This window comes from Hemiscyllium ocellatum, chromosome 19 (genome assembly GCF_020745735.1).
Source record: "Hemiscyllium ocellatum isolate sHemOce1 chromosome 19, sHemOce1.pat.X.cur, whole genome shotgun sequence".
Taxonomy (NCBI): Eukaryota; Metazoa; Chordata; class Chondrichthyes; order Orectolobiformes; family Hemiscylliidae; genus Hemiscyllium; species Hemiscyllium ocellatum.
In genome coordinates this window covers 40,858,028-40,880,417 of record NC_083419.1, presented here as the reverse complement: position 1 = coordinate 40,880,417, position 22,390 = coordinate 40,858,028, and the positions used below count along the sequence as shown (strand labels likewise).

At 40.2% G+C, this 22,390-nt stretch overlaps 1 protein-coding gene across 1 annotated transcript in view; it reads right to left on the bottom strand.

Annotated features, from left to right (window-relative positions):
• Positions 1–1,451: 1,451 nt before the first annotated feature.
• The window catches only part of LOC132824715 (protein mono-ADP-ribosyltransferase PARP12-like), a 60,942-nt gene continuing 40,003 nt past the window's right edge, over positions 1,452–22,390 (bottom strand). Inside the window, exons 9-12 of the mRNA XM_060839387.1 lie at positions 16,312–16,405; positions 14,621–14,751; positions 7,898–8,049; positions 1,452–2,621 (exon numbers count right to left, since the gene is read on the bottom strand). Of these exons, the coding sequence (XP_060695370.1) occupies positions 2,350–2,621; positions 7,898–8,049; positions 14,621–14,751; positions 16,312–16,405 (649 nt within the window). The 3' untranslated portion in view covers positions 1,452–2,349. The remainder of the gene's footprint in view (positions 2,622–7,897; positions 8,050–14,620; positions 14,752–16,311; positions 16,406–22,390) is intronic.

The window sequence follows — 22,390 nt, the reverse complement described above, 5'->3', positions numbered from 1 at the left end:
AGCTTATGTTATTACAAGGTCACATATTGAGCAGTAACTTAAAGGAAACCGAGACAAGGCTTTAATTGCTTAAAATGATGCAAAAGATCATGCTATAGTATCAAATGGTGCAATTCTGGTCTCCTTCCTATCAGAAAGATATTGTGAAATTTGAAAGGATTCAGAAAATATTTACAAGAATGTTGCCAGGGTTGGAGGATTTGAGCTATAGGGAGAGGCTAAACAGGCTGGGGCTGTTTTCCCTGAAGCGTCGGAGGCTGAGGGGTGACCTTATAGAGGTTTATAAAATCATGAGGGGCATGGATAGGATAAATAGACAAAGTTTTTTCCCTGGGATGGGGGAGTCCAAAACTAGAGGGCATAGGTTTAGGGTGAGAAGGGAAAGATATAAAAGAAACCTAAGGGACAACTTTTTCATGCAGAGGGTGGTATGTGTATGGAATGAGCTGACAGAGGAAGTGGTGGAGGCTAGTATAATTGCAACATTTAAAAGGCATTTGGATGGGTACATGAATAGGAAGAGTTTGGAGAGATATGGACCAGGTGCTGTCAGGTAGAACTAGATTGGGTTGGGATATTGGTCGGTATAGACAAGTTGAACCAAAGAGTCTGTTTCCGTGCTGTACATCTCTATGACGATGACTCTAAATACTCGAAAGTTTACTTTCAGTTTATCTCCCTTTTATTTTGCTTTTATTTACTAAATTCAATTCTATTCTTGTTTGTCTTTTGTGAAATGGTGAACTTGCAAAATGATGCTGCTGGTGTTCAGTCAAGTCTGCGAAATAAACATTTTCTAATTTTGTAATCCAAAAGATTTATTTTAACAAACACACAGTACCACACCAGAACCCTTCAAGTACGGGAGCCAAGATGAATGTACATTAAGATTCACACAGTTACATTGTACAGACTTCAATATGGTTAATGACAGTAGGAGCAAAATAATATAGAAATGCACATTGCAGCTATACAGTATATCCCTTTTTTATAATTCCATCTCAAACAACGGATGAGGGACATTTTCAGTTGCTAGTTAAAAAAATGAGATGATCAACAATTCCCACTTTTAGGACAAAAGATCATTCCAATATTTATGAATGAGTAGAAGGAGCAGGTCTCTCAAATAGGATTAGCAAAATACCCTCAATTTGCTTAATAACAGTAGAACCTTCTAACAGGAAATAGAACATTTTTCATACTTAAATCAGAATTACAATAAACGCCGATGAGAAGGAAGCATGTGTATCTAAGGACATGAGTAGTAAAAATGGTAACTCTAATTTCCCAAATTAAAAACCAATGATCTGTGTTCAAATCAAAGCCTCATCTGTTACATTTGCAGTGCATTCTATCCATTTAATAAGTTAATATTTCTGCAAATTAGCTAATCATACTTGATTTAAAGAAAGAATAATAATCTACATAAAACTGTTATCAAGGATAAACATGCACCATAAAATGATGCAGACAATGCAACTGGATAAATTCCCTCAAATGGGCAATATGTTTATAAGATTCAATACAATCATTTGCTTACTGAAGCTATTAGATTTCTGGGGACATTGGTGGAGGAAAGACAAAGTGCTACAAAGCCTTGGTCATGTTAATTTGAGCAGAGGCAAGATGTAAACAGATCTATTAAACAAAGACTATTTAAAAATCTGCTGTTTTCTCATAAAATCCTGTGTGAGAAAGAATTAAAGGCAGTACTGATGATAAAGAAGTTATAAGGATGATATTGGGAACTAAAAAGATCTTTAGAATACTTCTTTAAAATCTTGCCCAGAAGAGTGAATACTATATTAAAAACACTTTCGTAAATTATCCTGTATTACACATTGGTCTGATTCAATTAAATATGGATCCAAAGCTAGGTGAATTGTTGGCTTTTACAAGCTATCAAGTTGAGACTCATTACTTGTAAGCAAGCACAAGCTCTCACTAAACTATTGCTCTCATTCAGACAGGTCATAAGAATCAGAGTGCAGAAGCCTGTGCTCTGTGTTTCAATGTTGGAGTGAGATGATTTCTGGAGGGACAGAACACTTTCTAGACACTGATCCTTGGAGCAATTTATAGTGATGCTAAGGTCTAACTTGAAGCCAAACTGCCACCAGCACATATTAAAAAATAACATGCAATAAAATATACAATTTTCTGATGTGAAATGGCTGCATGCAATATCCGTCTGGTCATGCACAGACTTACAAAATCAATTCATAGTTAGCAGAAATCAGAAGCATTAAATTCCCAAGTAGTACACACTCTTTAAAGCAAAAATAATGTTGTCATATCTCCCCATGAGATATCATTATTAGCCAAAGATTGTCAGAAACAAATGCTTTTCTACACTTCATTACTAAATTGGATCATATATTCTGGGTAAATATGATATTTCTCAAATATGACAAACAAAGATGGATTATCAACACAGTCAACACAGCTGTCATAGGGTTTGAAGCTTATGGCATCTTGTGATGGTGGTCGATCATAACTTGGGTGTCCTTTAATAAACTTTCCGATCAAAACCCGTGCCAAAAACATGATTTTGAAATATGCTGTAGAATCTGAGTACAAGTCAAAGTTGGCGTTGGATGCTTTCACGGCAAAGTATGTCCCTAAAGAAAAGAAAGCACGTGTTGTTGTCAAATTCTACAGATGGGAGAAGAAGCAACTTCTTCTCATAGACTCTCCATGTAAAAACAAAATTTTAAGAAGAAAATGGGATAATCAAGCTATTTTCTATGTCAAAGAGAGTCCCAGAGTTACACAGCATGAAATAGACCCTTTGGTGCAACTTGCCAATGCCAGTCAGATATTTTAAACTGATCTTGTCCCATTTGCCAGCATTTGGCCTATATCTCTCTGAACTGTTCCTATTCATATACCAATCCAGATGCCTTTTACATGTTGTAATTGTACACACTTTCACCACCTCCCCTGGTGGCTTATTCCATTTGCATCACCCTCTACATTAAAAAGTTACCCCTCAGGTCCCTTTTAAATCTTCCCCTCTCACTTTGAAGCTATGCCCTCTTCGCCCTACCCTGAGAAAAAGACCTTAGCTATTTACCCTATCCATGCCCCTCATGATTTTATAAATCTCTACAAGTTCACCTCTCTGCCTCAAATGCTCCAGGGAAAATAGCCTCCATTTATTCAGCCTCTCCCTATATCTCAAACCCTCCAATCCCAACAACATCCTTGTAAATCTTTTCTGAACCATTTCAAGTTTAACAACATCTTTCCTACAGCAGGGAGACCCGAATTTTTTAAGTACATTTTAAATTTATGGAAAGTTTTAATTTATAATATATGGAATACTGAACTTTTGAGTTCCATAAGCCAATTTAATGCCTGGGACAGCCACAGATTGAAATGACTTTTTAAAAGGATCCAGAAACATTGTCTTAAAATAGCAACCAGAATCACATCTCCCATTAGGTTGACCAAGTTATATGAAACCAACGTGGATGAGTTGCTGACTTAGGATTTGCTGTGTTCTCTCGCTGCTTCTGATATGCACTTTCAAAGGAAGCTGCACCATATATTCAGCTGCACTAGTTGCAACAAATCTAGCCGAGCTTCTCCCAGGATTCAGACTCGATATCAGAACTCCTAGTGAAGCCTTCAGAGTAGTCTTGTAGTGGTTTCTATGAGTGCCATGACAGCATACCTTAGATATAAGTTCAGCATACAAGATTTGCTTTGATAAGTGTGAATCATACATTCTGGCTACATGACCAGCAAACACAGTTGTGATCATCTGAATGTGGTGTAAATGCTTGGCATACCAGCCCAGTTGAGGAACTCAGGGTTTGATATTTTCCATCTCATCTTTCATCTTTGTAAACACCTCAATCAATGTGGTTGAGCTTCTTGGTATGACGCTGGTAAACAGTCCAATTCTGATATGCTTGGAGCAGAGTGGACAAGATTATATTCTATGTATCTTCAGTTTGGTGGGGGGGATCTACTCCTTTTCAGTTCCAGGCTAATGTTCAAAGTTTGCAGAAGGCTAAATTTGATTTGACAAATGTTGCATGTATCTTTTTGTCAGTATATTCAACTTGAAAGAGATAGGTGCTGAGTTACTCATGAACTTATTCTCTGCTGACAGGTTCTGGTAATAGAATGTGTTCCAATTTACACGGGATGGCATGGTAGCTCAGTGGTTAGCACTGCTGCCTCACAGCATCAGGGATCTGGGGTCAATTCCTGCCTTGGGTGACTGTCTGTGTGGAGTTTGCACATTCTCCCTGTGTCTGTGTGGGTTTCCTCCCTCAATCCAAAGATGTGCAGGTCAGGTGAATTGGCCATGCTAAATTGCCATAGTGTTATGGTGCATTAGTCAGCGGTAAATATAGAGTAGAGGAATGGGTCTATGTGGGTTACTCTTCAGAGGGTTGGTGTGGACTATTGGGCTGAAGGGCCAGTTTCCATACTGTAAGGAATCTAATCTAAAAATCTAGACTGAAACCTTGAGGTCAAGATGGAACTTTCCTGAATATTACCTCACTTTTCTTTGTAATGAAAATTAAGGTGAAGTTGTTGCCTGCATGGGAGAACAAATTAATCCTACATTGCCCAACTCTGAATTGGCACCTAGAGTGTAGACATTGGCAAGCAGAGAAATGCAAAGTATCTCCCTCAGAATGAGCAGCTTCCAGTCCTTGTGATCATGGATAGTGATGCTACTATATCATCATGGGAGACCTTGCTGAAGAGGTTTGGTGTTCTATTAGTAGCTAGGAATGAGTCAGAAAACTCACTATCAACCAAAGACACGTGTGAATGCTGTTGTAAACCTGTCAAATCATTGTGGTAAATTCCTCAGGTCAGGTGCTTCTCCAGTATCTTTAAAAGATCCTCATGGTTGATTATGTTGAAGGCCTTGGTCAGGTAAACAAATGACGTCTTTGTTCTTTGGAATTTCACTTGGAGCCATCTAACCGTAAGCAATACATCCATAATTCCTCAACCTTTTCTGAAAACTCATTGGCTCTCTGCTGAGAGATTCTGGTAAAGACATTGTCCTAAGTGGTTCAGAGAAATTCTGGATGCAAGTTTTACCAGTGATGAAAGGAAATACCTCACTGAGTGTCATGTGAGTGGCAAGTTCAAGTTCTTTTTACTTGTATAGGTTATCACAGTCCCCAGGGAACCATAACCCAAATTAATCAAATTTGCCAAATAACCCCCAACTTAAGAATTTGCCAACAGGATTTGGCATTCTGTACTTATACTTTAACACAAGTCAGAACCAACCCAAATTAAACTCAATTAACAAGCAAATGATACTTCAAAGAAAAAAGTTAAATTTAACTTTAAGTGATACTGGGATGAATCTAATATACCCACAAGCATTAGCAATACTTCTTACCACCATATGACAATTCATATCTGCACAATTTTCAGAACATGCTGTTCTTTATTCATGCAAGGTATGCTAGAAGTCCCATCCAACAGTATGTTTTACTTTTGAGTTTCATGGTTATAATTATCTTTCGTAAGGCACACTTTTATGAACCTTGCTTCTGTCAAGTCACAACAGTCTGGATGATGTACTTTTAGAGTTCCAATTCAACTGACTAACCACGAACATATGTTTTGCCAGTTCCAGGCCAACAGTAAATAGTATCTCTGAGCTATTCACAAAGCTTTCCAGAATTTAGACCTTCTCACTTTCCTCTTGCAGTAATCCAAGAACTATTCCACCAAAAGAGAAAACTGACCTGCTGCTGAACTGATTTGTTTCTTCTCACAGGTTCGCTCTGCTCTTGTTTCTATTTCTGTCTAAATTCTCTTTGTGTCTGCAGCTGGTTGTTGATTACCTTTATCCTCGAAGCCCCTCTACTTTTCACTCTCTTTTTTACTTTGTGTCCATCAGCAACACAGTTTCTTTTCTTTTCTTGCTGATACTATTTCTAGGTCAACTGTTTGAGCATGTGAGCCAATATTTCTTATAACGCAAGATTTTTTGGATTATTCTTTCAGGGGATATGAGTTTCTCCAGCTGTGCCAAAGTTTAATGTCCATTACTGTCCTTGGGAAAGTGGTGTTAAGCTCCGTTCTTGAACTGCTGAAGTCCATTTGGTATAGACACACCAACAATGCCATTAGGGAGATAGTTCCAGGATTTTGACAGTGAAGGAATGCCGATTATATTTCAAGGTCACGGCGCTAAGTGGCTTGGAGATGAACTTGCTGATTGTGATGTTTCCACATATATGCCTTGTCCTTCCAGATGGCAATGGTCATGGATTTGGAAAGTGCTGTTTAAAAAGCCTTGGTGAATTTCTGCAGTGCATCTTGTAGATTGTACACACTACTGCCACTGTGCATCAGTTAATGGAGTGAATGCACATTTATGGACATTGCACATATAAAATGAGTTGCTTTGCTCTGGATGGTGCTGAGCCTTTTGAGCATTTGTGGGGCTGCACTCATTCAGGTAAGTGTGGAGTACTCTGTTGCACTCCAGACTTGTGCCTGATAGATGATTGCTTGGCTTTGGGGAGTCAGGAAGTGATTTTTTTCACTGTAGCATTTCTAACCTCTGTCCTGCATTTGTAGTCACAGTACTTATGTAGCAAGCACATTTTGGTTTCTGGGCAATGGTAAACCCCAGCCTGGTGTGGGATTCTAGGTTGGTTATGACACTGAACATCAAAGGATTGTGGGTAAATTATTGCTTGGTGGAGATGGCCATTACAACTGATCACTTTACAGCTGATGCAAACACTTAGTAGTCTTTTTCAAGCATTCTTAAAAAATGGTATTCCATAGATATCTTAACGGACTTGCTATTATTTCCTTACAATACAGCTACCAGGTCAGTGATGTCACAAAACATAAAATGAAGGATCCTTGTATTTTTGCAGGATGCTTCCTTGCTCCTACATAGACTTTCAGTGTGCTTCTTGATGAGGTATTGTTTATTACCATATATATATATATATATATATATATATATATATCCACTGGGACAGTATTGACTCCTAGGGGTTTGCATTAAACAGGAGTTTGTTATACTTTGCTGATGGCAACAGCATGGAAGGTCCATCAAGACAGTAACAGATCACAAGCTGTGGTTGCCTGTTGTTTGCTTCTTCACTCATATATGAAGGTCATTACAGGATGTATTTGAAATGATCTGGCCATCTTTCTAGAACTTTTTTTTATGTGAGCAATGTTGGCTTTTTGTCACCTATGGCTCTATGTAGTAGTTAGTTTTTGACAGTGACCACATCCTGGTAAACTGCTTTGATGGGCTTGTCAAACCAGGAAAGGGTAGTCATCAGGACTCTTCTCTGTATAACTTAAGAGATTTGTCTTCCCTATCATGTACAGACTGATTCAGGTGGATGAGACCAACCTACGGTCCAACTTTCCACAAAATGTGTCAGCATTGTGTTGTGGAATGTATAAAGCTCAATAAAGCATAAGAGACATCCTTTCCCTCCACTGCATCTGGATTATAACCAGCTATCTAGACTTATCCTCTCTTGGACTAAGATTTGTCAGGATGAGACAATGAGGCTTACAATGCAATAACGATGCTGACAACAGATGCTCAGATGAACTTTAAACAAGACCAATTTTAAGTAGTTTGGTTTTCTGGTGTTCTGCAGCTAGTTCCCAAGTCAGGTTCAAAGACTGCCTGAACTGAGGTATCTCCTTTGCTTCAGATACCATTGTACAATTTCTTCTTAATTTTCAACCTCATTTGGAAGCCAAGGTGTCTCAGAAAGCACCCAACATGATATACATAAAATTACAGTTTGGTTGGAACCAGGACTCTGACTTTTCTCTATTTAGTACATTGCTTTAGGCTGCAAGTAAATAATTTAAAATTAATTTTCATGAAAATTAATAAAGCAAAGTTACCTACCTTTCCCATATAAAGTTCCATTCTGTGAGAAGCTTCCCCAGTCAAAGTTCTGGTAGCAAATGGCATCAACAATCGAGTGATCTGTAACTTCGTGAAAAAGAAATTGTTCATCCACATCCTCATGATTCTTTTTCTTTATTTGTTCTTTCTGCCTGAGGATCAGTAGGCAAAAGGTGAATGAAAACTTTGGAAGAACAACTGAGAGAATTACTTAACTTAATGATTTACTGTAGATGTGCAATTTCAGCTGATGTGACTCTCTGTAATGGATAGCATTTAACAACAGGATGAGTATTTATTTTGCTTTGTGTTATAATGTGTTTGAATGAAATCGTATCAGGTTCTGAGCAACCTGGGCTAAGATATTTAGTGAGCCCTAACTCTGTATGTTTTTTCCAAGTAGTGTGGTGAGATTTCACACTAGTCAGTGCTGAGTTTTGAATTGACATACATAATTACTTATTAAATGTATTGTTAACAGCTCAATCTGCCACTGGTTGTAATCTCACAAAACTCACTATACACACTTGCCATCAGGGAAAACACAACATGGAAACCAGAGGAATGTTCTTGCCATATCAACATGCTGTTTGCTCCAAAAGATTTTGATGTTGAATATCAGGCTATAATATCATTGGCTGTAGGTAGTTCCATAATGCTGGTAGGGAGGGAGTTCCAGAATATTGACCCAGCAACACGAGAAGGGACAGCAGTATATTTCAATGTCAGGATGATGAACGGCTTGGAGGGGAACTTACAAGTGGTGGTGTTCTTATGTATCTTGTTGCCTTTGTCTTTCTAGATAGTAGTGCTCACAGGGTTGGAAGATGTTGCCCAAGGAGCCTGGGTGAATTTCTGCACTGCATCCTGTAGAAGGCATATACTGCTGCTACTGAATATCGATGTAAAGGGAGTGAACATGTGGTGCCAATTAAATGGCCTAGTTTGTCCTGGATGGTGTTAAGCTTCTTAAATGTTGTTGGAGCTACACTCACATCCAGGCAAGTGTTGAGTATTCCATCTCACTCCTAACAAGTGGTTATGTCCCCATTTGTCAGTTCCCCTGTCTGTCTAGGTTGCAGAAGTCAAGTTTGGTAGGTGCTATCAAAGAAACCTTGGTCAGTTGCTGCAGTGTATCTTGTAGATGATACACACTGCTGCCATGTGCATTGGTGGTGGAGGAAGTGATATTGAAAGCTAGGAATACAATGTCAAACTAGTGTGTTGTTTGATCTTTGACAGTGTCAAGCGTTTTGAGTGTTGTTGGAACTGCACCCATCTAAACCATCTTGACTTGTGCCTTGTAGATGGTGGAGAGTCAGAACATTGAATTATTTGCTACAGTATTCCTAGCCTCCAATCTGCTCCTGTAGCCTCAATGTTTATACAGCTAGTCCAGTTCAGTTTCAGGTCAATGATAACCCCAGGATGTTGATGGGGAGCAAGCATGGATTCAGTGATAGTAACGCCATTGAATGTCAAGGGACACTAGTTAGATTCTCCCTTGTTGAAGATGGACATTGTCTGATATGAATATTACTAGCCACTTATCAACCAAAACCTGGATATTGCCCAGGTTTTGCTGCATTGTTTGATGTACCATTTCAGGATCTGAGGTGTGACGATTGGTGCTGACCATTGTGAAATCAATGCTAAACATCCCCACTTCTGTCCTTATGTTGGCGGGAAGGTCATTGATGAAGCACCTGAAGAGTGTTAGGCCTAGGACATTACCCTGAGGAACTCTTGCAGAAATGTCCTGGAGCTGATTGACTGACCTCCAATAAATACAACCATCTTTCTTTGGGTCAGGTATGACTCTAAGCAGCAATGAATTTTCCCCTGATTCTTATTCACTCCAGTTTTGTTGGAGCTCCTTGATCCCCACACTTGGTAGAATGTGGCTTTGGTGTCAAGGACAGTCACCTTCACCTCATTGCCAGAAGTCAGCATTTTTGCCCATGTTTGAACGAAGGCTGCAATGAGATCAGAAACCGAGTGGCAATGAGCAAGCTGTTTGTGAGCAACTGCTGCTTGATAGTATTGTTGATGACAACTCCCATCACTTTACAGATGATCCAGAGTAAAATGGTAGGGCAATAATTGGCCAAGTTGGATTTTGTGGACAGGACACATTATTGAGTAGATGCCAATTCAGTGTTATAACTACACTGGAACAGGCTAGCTTGTGATACGGCACATTCTGTACATTTTCTGGAATGTTGTTAGGGCCCCTGGCTTTGCAGAATTCAGGATTTCGAGCCAATTCTTGATAAATTGGCTAAAGACTGGTATCTGTAATGCTGGGAACCTTTGGAGAAGGCCGAGATGGATCATCCACTTGGCACTTTTGGCCAAAGATTGTTATGAATGCTTCAGCCTTATCTTTTTGCACTGATGTACAGAGCCCCTCCATCATTGAGTATGGGGATATTTAAGGAGATCCTATTTTTTATGTTTCTAAAAGATTTGGTAGGCATGATTTCTCCTTCATGACGCTATGTTGACTTTGCTTGATTATTTTATGCATTTCTAAATGTTCTACTATTATATCCTTTATAATAGGTTCTAATATTTTCCCAATGGAAATCTAATTGGCCTATAATTACCATTCTCCCTCTCTTTTTGAATAATGGTGTTAAATTCAGTTTTCCAATGCTCCGGGACTTTTCCTAAATTTAAGAATTCTTGGAAGGTTACTGCCAGTATAACCACTATCTCTGCAGCTAGTTCCTTTAATATCCTAGGATGTAAACCAACAGGGCCAGGGGACCTACAAGCCTTTAGCCCCATTAGTTTCCCAGGAACCTCTTCTCTAGTGATAGTTATTGTGTTTATTTCACCTTCTCTCCCCTTTTACTCCTTAATTATCTAATTGGTTTGGAATACTATTAGTGTCCTCTACTGTGAAGACTGATACAAAGTATGTATTCAGTTCTTCTGTTTTTTGGTGTATTACCATCACAATTTCCTTTTAAAACAGTCCATCTATTGACCCACTGAGTCATCAGAATATCCTACTCATGCAATCAAATCTCTATGTCAAAGCTGAGGCACCTTAATTTCCAATAGAACTGAAAATCACTTCTGATTAATGAATGCTATTTTGCAAATATTTAATAGCCTGTATTAAAAATAGTCATGAATATAAATGACCAACACAAAATAACTGCTTGAATTGTAAGGTATAATTTGTTTCCTTCAGTGCATGATGACACTTGAAACCTCCAATGAATTTTTGCATTTGAAATTACTTTAAAATATTAGATTTAAAAATTTAGATTTTTTAATATTTCATATTAATAAAATTAGCTGTCTAGTATGAATTCTTTGTTGTATTGATGCGATCTGTGACCCAAAAATATTCAAAAATCACACGTAAGTCACAAGAGTCTAAACAGGGTACTTTCAATGAAGTGAGGGAAGATATAAAACAGTGAGTGAGTGGGAGGTTCAGATTATTTGAAACATTTGTAGATGATAAGTGAATGCCATTACAAGAATAATGCTAAGCATGCAGGATAAGTTCATTCCCAAAGTTGATAAGCTCAGAGCAAGCAAACATGATCCTAAATGAATTACCAAGCAACTGAAAGTGAGGTGGAGAGAAAACATGACGTGGGAAAAGGTATTGGGATATACAAGATTTATAAGAGAAAGTGTTAAAAATATTTTACAACATTGAATAAAGGAACAAAGAGAGGTGTCAACAACTTGAGACCAAGTATCACAGTAAACGAAATTGCTCCACTAGCACAGTCAATTTGTAGCTGATAATCATGGAAGTTACCGTGAAATGGGGAATAGTAAATACTATTTCCAAGAGTTCATGTGAGAAGATATGAGCATTGCGTCAACAGAAGACGTAAGATGTAAATTTATGAAACCTTCCAAAACAAAATTTTCAACTTAGATAAGACAATCTGGTTTATAATTTCCTGAACTATCCCTTTTCTATTTCTTGTTTCAGAATGCAATATTAGCAATGCTCCAATCTTTATCAGAAATAATCTTTCCAAAAATTTTAAGTAAATTCTAGGCATACCTCCTTCCTCTTGTCTGGCATTCTGAAATGCATTGGCTCTATGCATAGCTACTTTTCTATTTTTAGCCCAATTAACTCTTAAAGACAGCTCTGTTTTAAATATTTGAGTGATGAGTTTCTTTTTGTTTGGATCTGGGCAACATTTGCCAGAATTTGTTGCTTATCCCTAATTGCATTTCAGAAGGTGATGGTGAGCAGCACTGTTGCAGTCCATTGTTGTCAGTAAGGGAGTTCCTGAATTTTGACCAGTGACAACGAAGGAATTGGAAATATAGTTCCAAATCAAAATGTCCAATAGTCATCCATTTTCATTATGTTCAGACCACTATTAATTAACAGAGCAATCCTCAGCATTTTCTTTGCATTCTGTCATTCTTAAATGTCATGAAACCTTTAACATTCATGCTGTTATCCCAAAGCAATGTGTCTGTAATAGCTAGCAGATCATATCTATTCGTTTCTATTTGTGCTCTCAGTTCATCTGTTATGCTTGGACATTGCATTCAGATACTGAGCCTTTAGTTATGTCTTTGTATTAGTTTTCTAACTTCCAGTCTTATCTGCTGATATGCTTTTAAATTTGTGCTCTATTTCCCTTCCTGTCACAGTCTGTTTATCATTTCCTATATTCGTACCTTTCTCTCTTATCTACACTTTTTGATTTTACCACATCTTCACAAATTTGATCCCTTGTACCCACTATTTAGTTTTAAAACCTCCAGACTTCCCTAGTTATGTGACTCTCTGCATCATTGGCCCAGGAAAATTTCAAGTGTAGAATGCCCAAATGAAAAAGCTGCAGTACTGGTGCCAATGCATCATGAATTAGAACCCACTGCCACCTCGTCAATCTTTGAACATCAACCTCGCTACTTTTTATTGATCAATGCTAATTTAGTGTAGATCAGATTAAGATCAGGTCTTAATCAGAAGAGTATTATCTTTGAGTTGTGCTTCGTAATTTGGTATCTAAATTCTAATACTGACTACAGAAATTCTTTTGAATCTTATTAATATCACTGGTACCTACATAGATGATGGTGACTAGATTTCCTCCTTCCAAATCTAAGTTCCTCTTAGGCTGTGATCAGATGTTCCAAATGTAGGTACTAAGCAGGTAATGAAGCCTTCAGGACTCTTGCACTTTGCTGCAGAGAATAGTGTCAATCCCATTTACTATAATGTCCCTTATTACCACTGTTACTCTTTTGCTAGCCACACTCGAACAACACTGTCATAGTCAGTTCACTCCTCGAATATGCAGCCCCAGGTCTCTCCCTGCTAAATACCCTCAAATGGCATGCCATCTGAGCATCCTGCTCCCTCGGTTTGGGTACCTTTGCATCTATACCACAGCATGTGGGCGGCACGGTGGCACAGTGGTTAGCACTGCTGCCTCACAGCGCCAGAGACCCGGGTTCAATTCCCGCCTCAAGGGACTGACTGTGTGGAGTTTGCACGTTCCCCCCGTGTCTGCGTGGATTTCCTCCGGGTGCTCCAGTTTCCTCCCACAGTCCAAAGATGTGCGGGTCAGGTGAATTGGCCATGCTAAATTGCCCATAGTGTTAGGTAAGGGGTAAATGTATGGGTGGGTTGCACTTCGGAGGGTCAGTGTGGACTTGTTGGGCCGAAGGGCCTGTTTCCACACTGTCAGTAATCTAATCTAATCAAAGCTGTGTCATACCTTTCCAAGAAACATCACATAATCGGACAGAAGGATTTATGACAGTGGTGCCTTTCATTTGGTTTCTCACCTTTTATGAGGAGAGTATTCAAACGGAAGCATTCCAAACGGAAGTGGTATTGAAGGCTGCTCTTATACTGAGCCAGGAATCCTTGAGGAAAGGCTATTCCCCCTTGATTTGACTGAGGCCTGCTGACAACTATAAGAAGATTCCTGGCTCTGTTTCTGCACTAAATGGCAAGATAAGACAACAGTAATATGAATCTGGTATCTCTGGCTAAGGGGGCAAGGAACAAAAAGGCAAAGTAAGGCAATGCAGGGCAGAGGTGCTGTGATCATCCAGGTAGGCTCAGAGTGAGTGAGCATTATGAGAGTGAGTAAAGAGCCTGGAGATTCAGTTTGGTCCAATCTTGAGCTGGGTGTGTGTTCCTGAATGCACAATGTCCTTACAATGTTAGTTGCCAGTGCGCCTGATGGGTAGCACTTAACCTTCATAAGTGTCCTATATGTGGATCAGAGATATACGTTGAGGGTTCTTGGAGGCTGGAAAAATGGGACTTTAATGTCTGTGGATGTGGAGTGTGTGCAGCTAGTGCGCATAGACCGTGTGTTGAAATATTATTACCTGTTTCCAAAATGGTGGCTATTTGGAGGTGAATCCTCCCGGATTTCTACACAATGTTTTCCCAAAGTCTAATTTGGTAGTGAGTTTGATAATTTCAGAATCTGACCATTAACGAGGCTCATCCAGTTGTTAATAAGAAACTTAACATGCATTAATTCTTGCTGACTGGTAAGAATCTTCCTACCCTGCTTGTGGAAAGTGGAAAAGATGGACCAAGACAATTTCACAGTTGAGATCTGCCCTCCTGCACTTCTCATCTCATTCTGCCACATATATCACCAAAGCTATACCCCTCAGTTCTTTATAAGATTGTGCTTCAGGTTGTAAGTAGGTAGATAGAATTGTACTAATTGGTAATATTTTACAAACCACTGAAATATTTCCCAAAGTCCAAGGTTTTGGATTCTGTCAATTTTCTGGATTTTGCCGGGCTCCATGCTATTCTCGAAGAGGGACTGGATTTTCTTATATTCATTGGAGAGTGGAGAGAGCTGAATACGCTGCAAAAAGAATCCAGACAATGAGTATGTAAGTGAGAATGTTCAAATAAAGATTCATTCTGTCTGGTTTATTTAATGATCAAATGTTCTCATCAGGGAAATCACTCTTGGGGTGTGGTGAGGGGTGATAGCAAGCTTGTAGCCATTGGCTGTTTTCTCACCAATTTGCAGGCTGTGCTACCTATCTGGATGATACTATGATGTAATCTCATGTACTGTCCATATGTGGATCCAACAGGAGACAGCTGGATTGATAACGTGGCCAGGAACAGCATGGACACAACATCTAATGTGTTTCTAAAATGCAACAGGGTGGCTCACTGATATTTACACAGCCTGGCTGTCAGTAGAGGACAATGTGTGAATAACACTTAAGAAGCATGAGACACTTTTACAAGTTTATAAATTTTAATGAGAACTTGGTGTGGACAAACAGTAATTTGGTAACAGACTAATAGAGCTATCTTCTGAATAGCCACAAATTGCATCACCTTACCCTACCAGTTCCTTAAAGGATCACCTATCTTCCCATTTCGAAGATGGCGGTGTTGGCATGGTGGGTAGTGTTCAGCTTCTGGGCATGTCTGTTCCAGGCTGGCTACATCCTTCTATCTCTCTTTCTTCTTTATCGTCTTTCTCTTTATCTTTTTCCTTTCCTTCATCTTCTGACATCATGGAGAAGCCAGAGTGGTGTGGCGAGGCCTCAGCTGCAATGGTGGCAGTGCCTGGAGCAAGGACTCTTGGCCCCGGGAGGCTCACAGTGTGGATTTGGGGACTCAGTGAGTCTCCGGCTGCAGCAGAGGCGCTGCCTGGAGTGGGGACTCCTGGCTGCAATATGCCAGAAGCGTGTTTGTCATTGCTGTACCCTGTGCAGAGGCCTGGGACACATAGCAGAGATCTTGCAAAGCCCTGGAACTCTGTTTGAAGACCCCTTGTAGAGAAGATGAACTCTATTTATGTAACTGCTTTCTTTTCTTTTAGTAACTCAAAATGGTGCTGGATGGTGGTGACAAAAACACTTTTCACAGTACTCTTTTAGATATATGTGGCAATAAATAACTTAAAAACTATATTTATGCCCGACACTGCATTGAGCCTCACCACTTCCTGTTAAGTAAGGTTCAGCGGTTCAAGGACAGCAATCCTTCTTGTAAATAGTTGATGTAACATTTATTTTGTCATCCATCAAGGCAGAATATCTTGGCAGCTTTAGTCTACCAATTGTCATGCAATTGTGTTTGACATCATTTTGATATTTGTTCTTCGTTGTTTTTCTTTCCTTGATCCTCTAAAAGTGTTGAAAACTTAAATAAAAATATTTAAACACAGTTTTCCCCAAAAAAGTCCCTGAATAATCCAGCACCTCAATGACGAGCTGTAGACCCAACTCTCGAACCCCCTTAAACACTTTTCCTTAAGTGAGATCTAAACCACAGGGAGTGGATGATGGACCAGCACCTTATAGCAGGAATTATAAATGTGTAATCAAATACTTTAAATGTAAACTGGCTGTTGCAGAATTTCTGTACCATTATTGTGTAATAGAGGAAAAGAGTTTACCGTGTATCCTACACTTGTTAAAGCTGACTTGTCCCAATAATCTGGAATGCTTTTAGATTCACAGGAACTGGCTTTTCCTTGTCCTGATTGAACACTATTGTAAAATTAAAGAATATTAAATATTACACAATATTATACAATACAGAGTCATATAAGACACTTGCAACATTTACGTATTTTGCTTTCGGTGAAATAGATGTCAGAGGTGAAGAACTGAACATTCTTTACATTTTGGTATCAGTTTCACCAACCATTCTACACCTGAACCTGAGGGGCACCAGTATCCTTGGGGGGAGGTTTGCTAGTGCTCTTTTGGAGGGTTTAAACTAACTCTGCAGGGGCATGGGAACCTGGACTGTAGCTTCATGGTACAGGACCTTGAGTGTAGGGAGGTTAGGAACAAGGCATCGATCTCGAAGGAGGGTGCCTATAAACAGAAAGGTGGCTTGAAGTGTGTATACCTCAATGCCAGAAGTATAAGAAATAAGGTAGGTGAACTTGCAGCGTGGGTTAGTACCTGGGACTTCGATGTTGTGGCCATTACAGAGACGAGGGTAGAACAGGGGCAGGAATGGCTGTTGCAGCTTCCAGGGTTTAAATGTTTTAGCAGGGTCAGAGATGGGGGTAAAAGAGAGGGTGGTGTGGCATTGCTTGTCAAGGATAGTATTACAGCGGTGGAAAGGACGATGGAGGAAGACTTGCCATGTGAGGTAGTTTGGGCTGAGGTTAGAAATAGGAAAGGTGAGGTCACCCTGTTAGGAGTTTTCTACAGGCCTCCCAATAGTCCGAGAGAAGTAGAGGAAAGTATTGCGAGGATGATTGAGGAGAAGAGTGAAAGTAGCAGGGTGGTTGTTATGGGGGACTTTAACTTCCCAGATATTGACTGGGAAAGCTATAGCTCGAGTTCATTAGATGGGTCGGTGTTTGTCCAATGTGTGCAGGAGGGTTTCCTGACACAATATGTAGACAGGCCAACAAGAGGTGAGGCTATACTGGATTTGGTTCTAGGTAATGAACCAGGCCAGGTGTTAGACTTGGACGTAGGTGAGCACTTCGGGGACAGTGACCACAACTCGGTGACTTTTACTTTAGTGATGGAGAGGGATAAGTGTGCACTGCAGGGCAACAGTTATAGCTGGGGGCAGGGAAATTATGATGCGGTGAGGCATGACTTAGGATGCGTGGATTGGAAAAATAGGCTTCAAGGGAAGGACACAAATGATATGTGGAGATTGTTCAAGGAGCAGCTATTGGGTGTCCTTGATAAGTATGTACCAGTCAGGCAGGGAGTAAAGGGTCTTGTGAGGGAGCCGTGGTTTAATAAGGAATTGGAATCCCTTGTGAAAGGGAAGAGGGCGGCCTATGTAAAGATGAGGCGTGAAGGTTCAGATGGGGCGATTGAGAGTTATAAGGTAGCCAGGAAGGATCTAAAGAGAGAGCTAAGAGCAGCGAGAAGGGGACATGAAAAGTCTTTAGTTGGTAGGATTAGGGAAAACCCAAAGGCTTTCTATAGGTATGTCAGGAATAAAAGGATGACTAGGGTAGGTATCGGTCCAGTCAAGGATAGTAGTGGGAAGTTGTGCGTGGAGACGGAGGAGATTGGAGAGACACTAAATCAATACTTTTCGTCAGTATTCACTCAGGAACAGGACACTATTGCTGATGTGAATATTGAGTCACAAGTGATTAGAATGGATGGCCTTGAGGTATGTAGGGAAGAGGTCTGGGGAATACTGGAAAGGATGATAGATAAGTCCCCTGGGCCTGATGGCATTTATCCTAGGATCCTCTGGGAAGCTAGGGAGGAGATAGCAGAGCCATTGGCCTTGATTTTTATGTCGTCATTGTCTACGGGAATAGTGCCAGAAGACTGAAGGATAGCGAATGTGGTCCCCTTGTTCAAGAAGGGGAGTAGGGATAGCCCGAGTAACTATAGGCCAGTGAGTCTCACTTCTGTTGTGGGCAAAGTCTTAGAGAGAATTGTTAGGGATAGGATTTATGACCATCTGGATAGGAATAATGTGATCAAGGATAGTCAGCATGGTTTTGTGAAGGACAGGTCGTGCCTCACAAACCTTATTGAATTCTTTGAGAAGGTGACTAAGGAAGTGGACGAGGGCAAACCAGTAGATGTGGTGTATATGGATTTTAGCAAGGAGTTCGATAAGGTACCCATGGTAGGCTAACGCAAAAACTACGGAGGTATGGCATTGAGGGTGCATTAGAGGTTTGGATTAGGAATTGGCTGGCTGGAAGGAGACAGAGGGTAGTAGTTGATGGAATAGGTTCATCTTGGAGTGCAGTAACTAGCGGTGTTCCACGAGGATCTGTTTTGGGACCATTGCTGTTTGTCATCTTTATAAATGACCTGGAGGAGGGGCTTGAAGGCTGGGTGAACAAGTTTGCGGATGACACGAAAGTCGGTGGAGTTGTGGACAGCGAAGAAGGATGTGGCAGGTTACAGCGGGATATAGATAAGTTGCAGAGCTGGGCAGAAAGGTGGCAAATAGAGTTCAATGTAGCTAAGTGTGAAGTCATTCACTTTGGTAGGAGTAACAAGAAGATGGATTACTGGGCTAATGGTAGGCTACTTGCTAGTGTGGATGAGCAGAGGGATCTTGGTGTCCATGCCACCCAGGTAAACAGTGCTGTGAAGAAGGCATATGGTGTACTGGGCTTTATTGGTAGAGGAATTGAGTTCCAGAGTCCTGAGGTCATGTTGCAGTTGTAGAAGACTCTGGTGCGGCCTCATCTGGAGTATTGTGTGCAGTTTTGGTCGCCATACTATCGGAAGGATGTGGAGGCATTGGAACGGGTGCAGAGGAGGTTTACCAGGATGTTGCCTGGCATGGTAGGAAGATCGTATGAGGAAAGGCTGAGGCACTTGGGGCTGTTCTCATTGGAGAAAAGAAGGTTTAGGGGAGATTTGATAGAGGTGTACAAGATGATTAGGGGTTTAGATAGGGTAGACACTGAGAACCTTTTTCTGTTAATGGAGTCAGCTGTTACTAGGGGACACAGCTTTAAATTAAGATGTGGTAGGTATAGGACAGATGTTAGGGGTAGATTCTTTACTCAGCGGGTTGTGAGTTCATAGAATGCCCTGCCAGTAGCAGTGGTGAACTCTCCCACTTTATGGTCATTTAAGCGGGCATTGGATAAGCATATGGAGGTTATTAGGCTAATGTAGGTTAGGTAGACTTTGGTCGGCGCAACATCGAGGGCCGAAGGGCCTGTACTGCGCTGTATTTTTCTATGCTTCTATGTTCTATTCCCAAGCTCAGTACAACACATGAGTGAGGTTAAAATTACACATTCCCAAGTTCAGTACAACAGATGAGCGAGGTTAAAATAACATGAAGAACTGTGGGTGCTGGAAATCTAAAACAAAAACAGAAATTGCTGGAATACCTCAGAGTTAATATTTAGAGTCCAGTGACCATTTTACAGAACTCTGAAGAAAATTGACCTGTTGAAACTTTCCAGCATTTTTTGCTTTTGTACAGGAGGGAGGTTTCTTTGCACTGCCTTACTTCAATTACTAAACTCGTAAATACAGCATAAAATTTCTTTTGCACAATCTCAACCTTGAACACTCTTTATTATACCAATTTTCCACAAGTCATTCTTCTGACCTTTCAGAATGTGATCTAATCATGTTAGATCTTTCTCTCATATATACATTATCCATTTGGTAGCCACGTTGGAATAATGCAGTTGCTCGACTCATGATTTTATAACCATTAACTTTAAGTAATAGTTCTCAAGGCAGCTAAGTGGCATGGACCTGAAGCAAGACATCAGAGAATCTGAAAAGGATCTTTCTATTTCCTCTTAAACATGCAAAACTCCAGGGGATTGGAAGATAGTCAGGAGAATTCCAAGATAACTTCATCATATTTTCCAGTAACTCTAAGTGATATGATAGAATTAATAGAGGAAACCTATTCCCTATGGAAAACAAATCATTAAAAATGAGGTTCCAATTTAAAACTACGACTGAGGATGGAGAGTTGGAGTAAATTCTTCATATAGAGAGTTGGGGAGTTCCATCTCAAATTGCGCACTTTTACACTTGGCTGAAAGACAGACCATTGCATCTTTAAAAAAAAGTGGATAAACAATTTAAAGAAGAAATTAAAAACACATCATAGTGAAAATGGCGCATTGGGATTAATTTGAATTGGTCTAGCCAAGAGGTTCCTCTGTGCTGTAAAGTTATTTAATGTTGAATACTAGGGCATTTTGAGAGATAGTTTGCCAATAAGACAATCAGAAAACCATCTTTTCGAATAAAATTAAGTTCAAAGAATGTACAGTTCTTCAGTTCTTTAGTAAAATTGGTTGAGCATGCATTAAGCAGATTTTACCTTCAGGATCTGCAGAATACAGCATTGCCTGTGATTGACTTCAATTTTAAATCAACTCTTAAAGTTTGGTGCAATGAGAGATTTCTTTTTAATCTCAGAGCACAACAGTTTAAATATCGACAACTTCCTACTTGAATGTTCTGTTGGTATGTTTTGAAGGTGGCCCATATTTGAAGAGAGGTCCTAAGACATTTTGTCATAAAATCATAAAAACATACAGGACAGAAACAGACCCTTCAGTCCAACTTGTCCATGCCAACCAGATATCCGAACCAAATCCAGCCCCATTTGCTTGCACTTGGTCCATACCCCTCTAACCCTTCCTATTCATATACCCATCCAGATGTCTTTTGAACATTGTAGTTGTACTAGCCTCCACTACTTCCTCTGGCAGCTCATTCCATACACACACCACCCTCTGCATGAAAAGGTTGTCCCTTAGGTCCTTTTTAAACTTTACCTCTCTCACCCTAAACCTATGCCCTCTAGTTCTGGACTCCCCCAACCCAGGGAAAAAAAACCTCATCTATTGACCCTATCCATGTCCCTCATGACTTTATAAACTCTCATAAGATCACCCCTCAGCCTCTGATGCTCCAATGAAAACAGTCCCAGCCTATTCAGCCTCTCCCTATAGCTCAAATCCTCCAACCCTGACAACATGCTTGTAAATCTTTTCTGAACCCTTTCAAGTTTCACAACATTCTTCCAATAAGAGGGAGACCAGAACTGCACACAATATTCCAAAAGTGGCTTAACCAATGCCCTATACAGCTGCAACATGATGTCCCCCCACCCCCCTAACTCCTGTACTCAGTTCTCTGTCCAATAAAGGAAAGCATACCAAATGCCATTTTCACTGTTATATCTACCTGTGCTTCCACTTTCAAAGAACTATGAACCTGCACTCCAAGGTTTCTTTGTTCAGCAACACTCCTCACGACCTTACCATTAAGTGTATGTCCTGCCCTGATTTGTCTTTCCAAAATGCAGTACCTTGCAATTATCTAAATTAAACTCTATCTGCCACTCGTCAGCCCTTTAGCCCAAAATCCTGTTGTACTCTGAGGTAACCTTCTTCACTGTCCACTTCACCTCCAATTTTGGTGTCATCTGCAAAATTACTAACTATAACTCCTATGTTCACATCCAAATCATCAGCACTCCACTGGTCACAGGGCTCCAGTTTGAACAGCAACCCACCACCACAACCCTCTGTCTTCTACCTTTGAGCCAGTTCTGTATCCAAATGGCTAGTTCTCCCTGTATTCCATGAGATCTAACCTTGCTAACCAGTCTACCATGATAAACCTTGTCAAACACCTTACTGAAGTCAATATAGATTACATCCACTGCTCTGCCCTAATCTTTGTTACATCTTCAAAAAACTCAATCAACTTTGTGAGACATGATTTCCCATGCACAATGCCATGTTGACCACCTCTAATCAGTCCTTGCCTTTTCAATTGCATGTACATCCTGTCCATCAGGATTCTCTCCGACAACTTGCCCACCAGCAATGTCAGGCTCACCGGTCTATAGTTCCCTGGCTTTTCCTTACCACCTTTCTTAAATAGAGGCACCACATTAGCAACCTCCAGCCTTCCAGCACCTCATCTGTGACTATTGATGATACAAATATCTCAGCAAGGGGCCCGGCAATCACTTCCCTTACTTCTCATAGAATTCTATGACACACCTGATCAGGT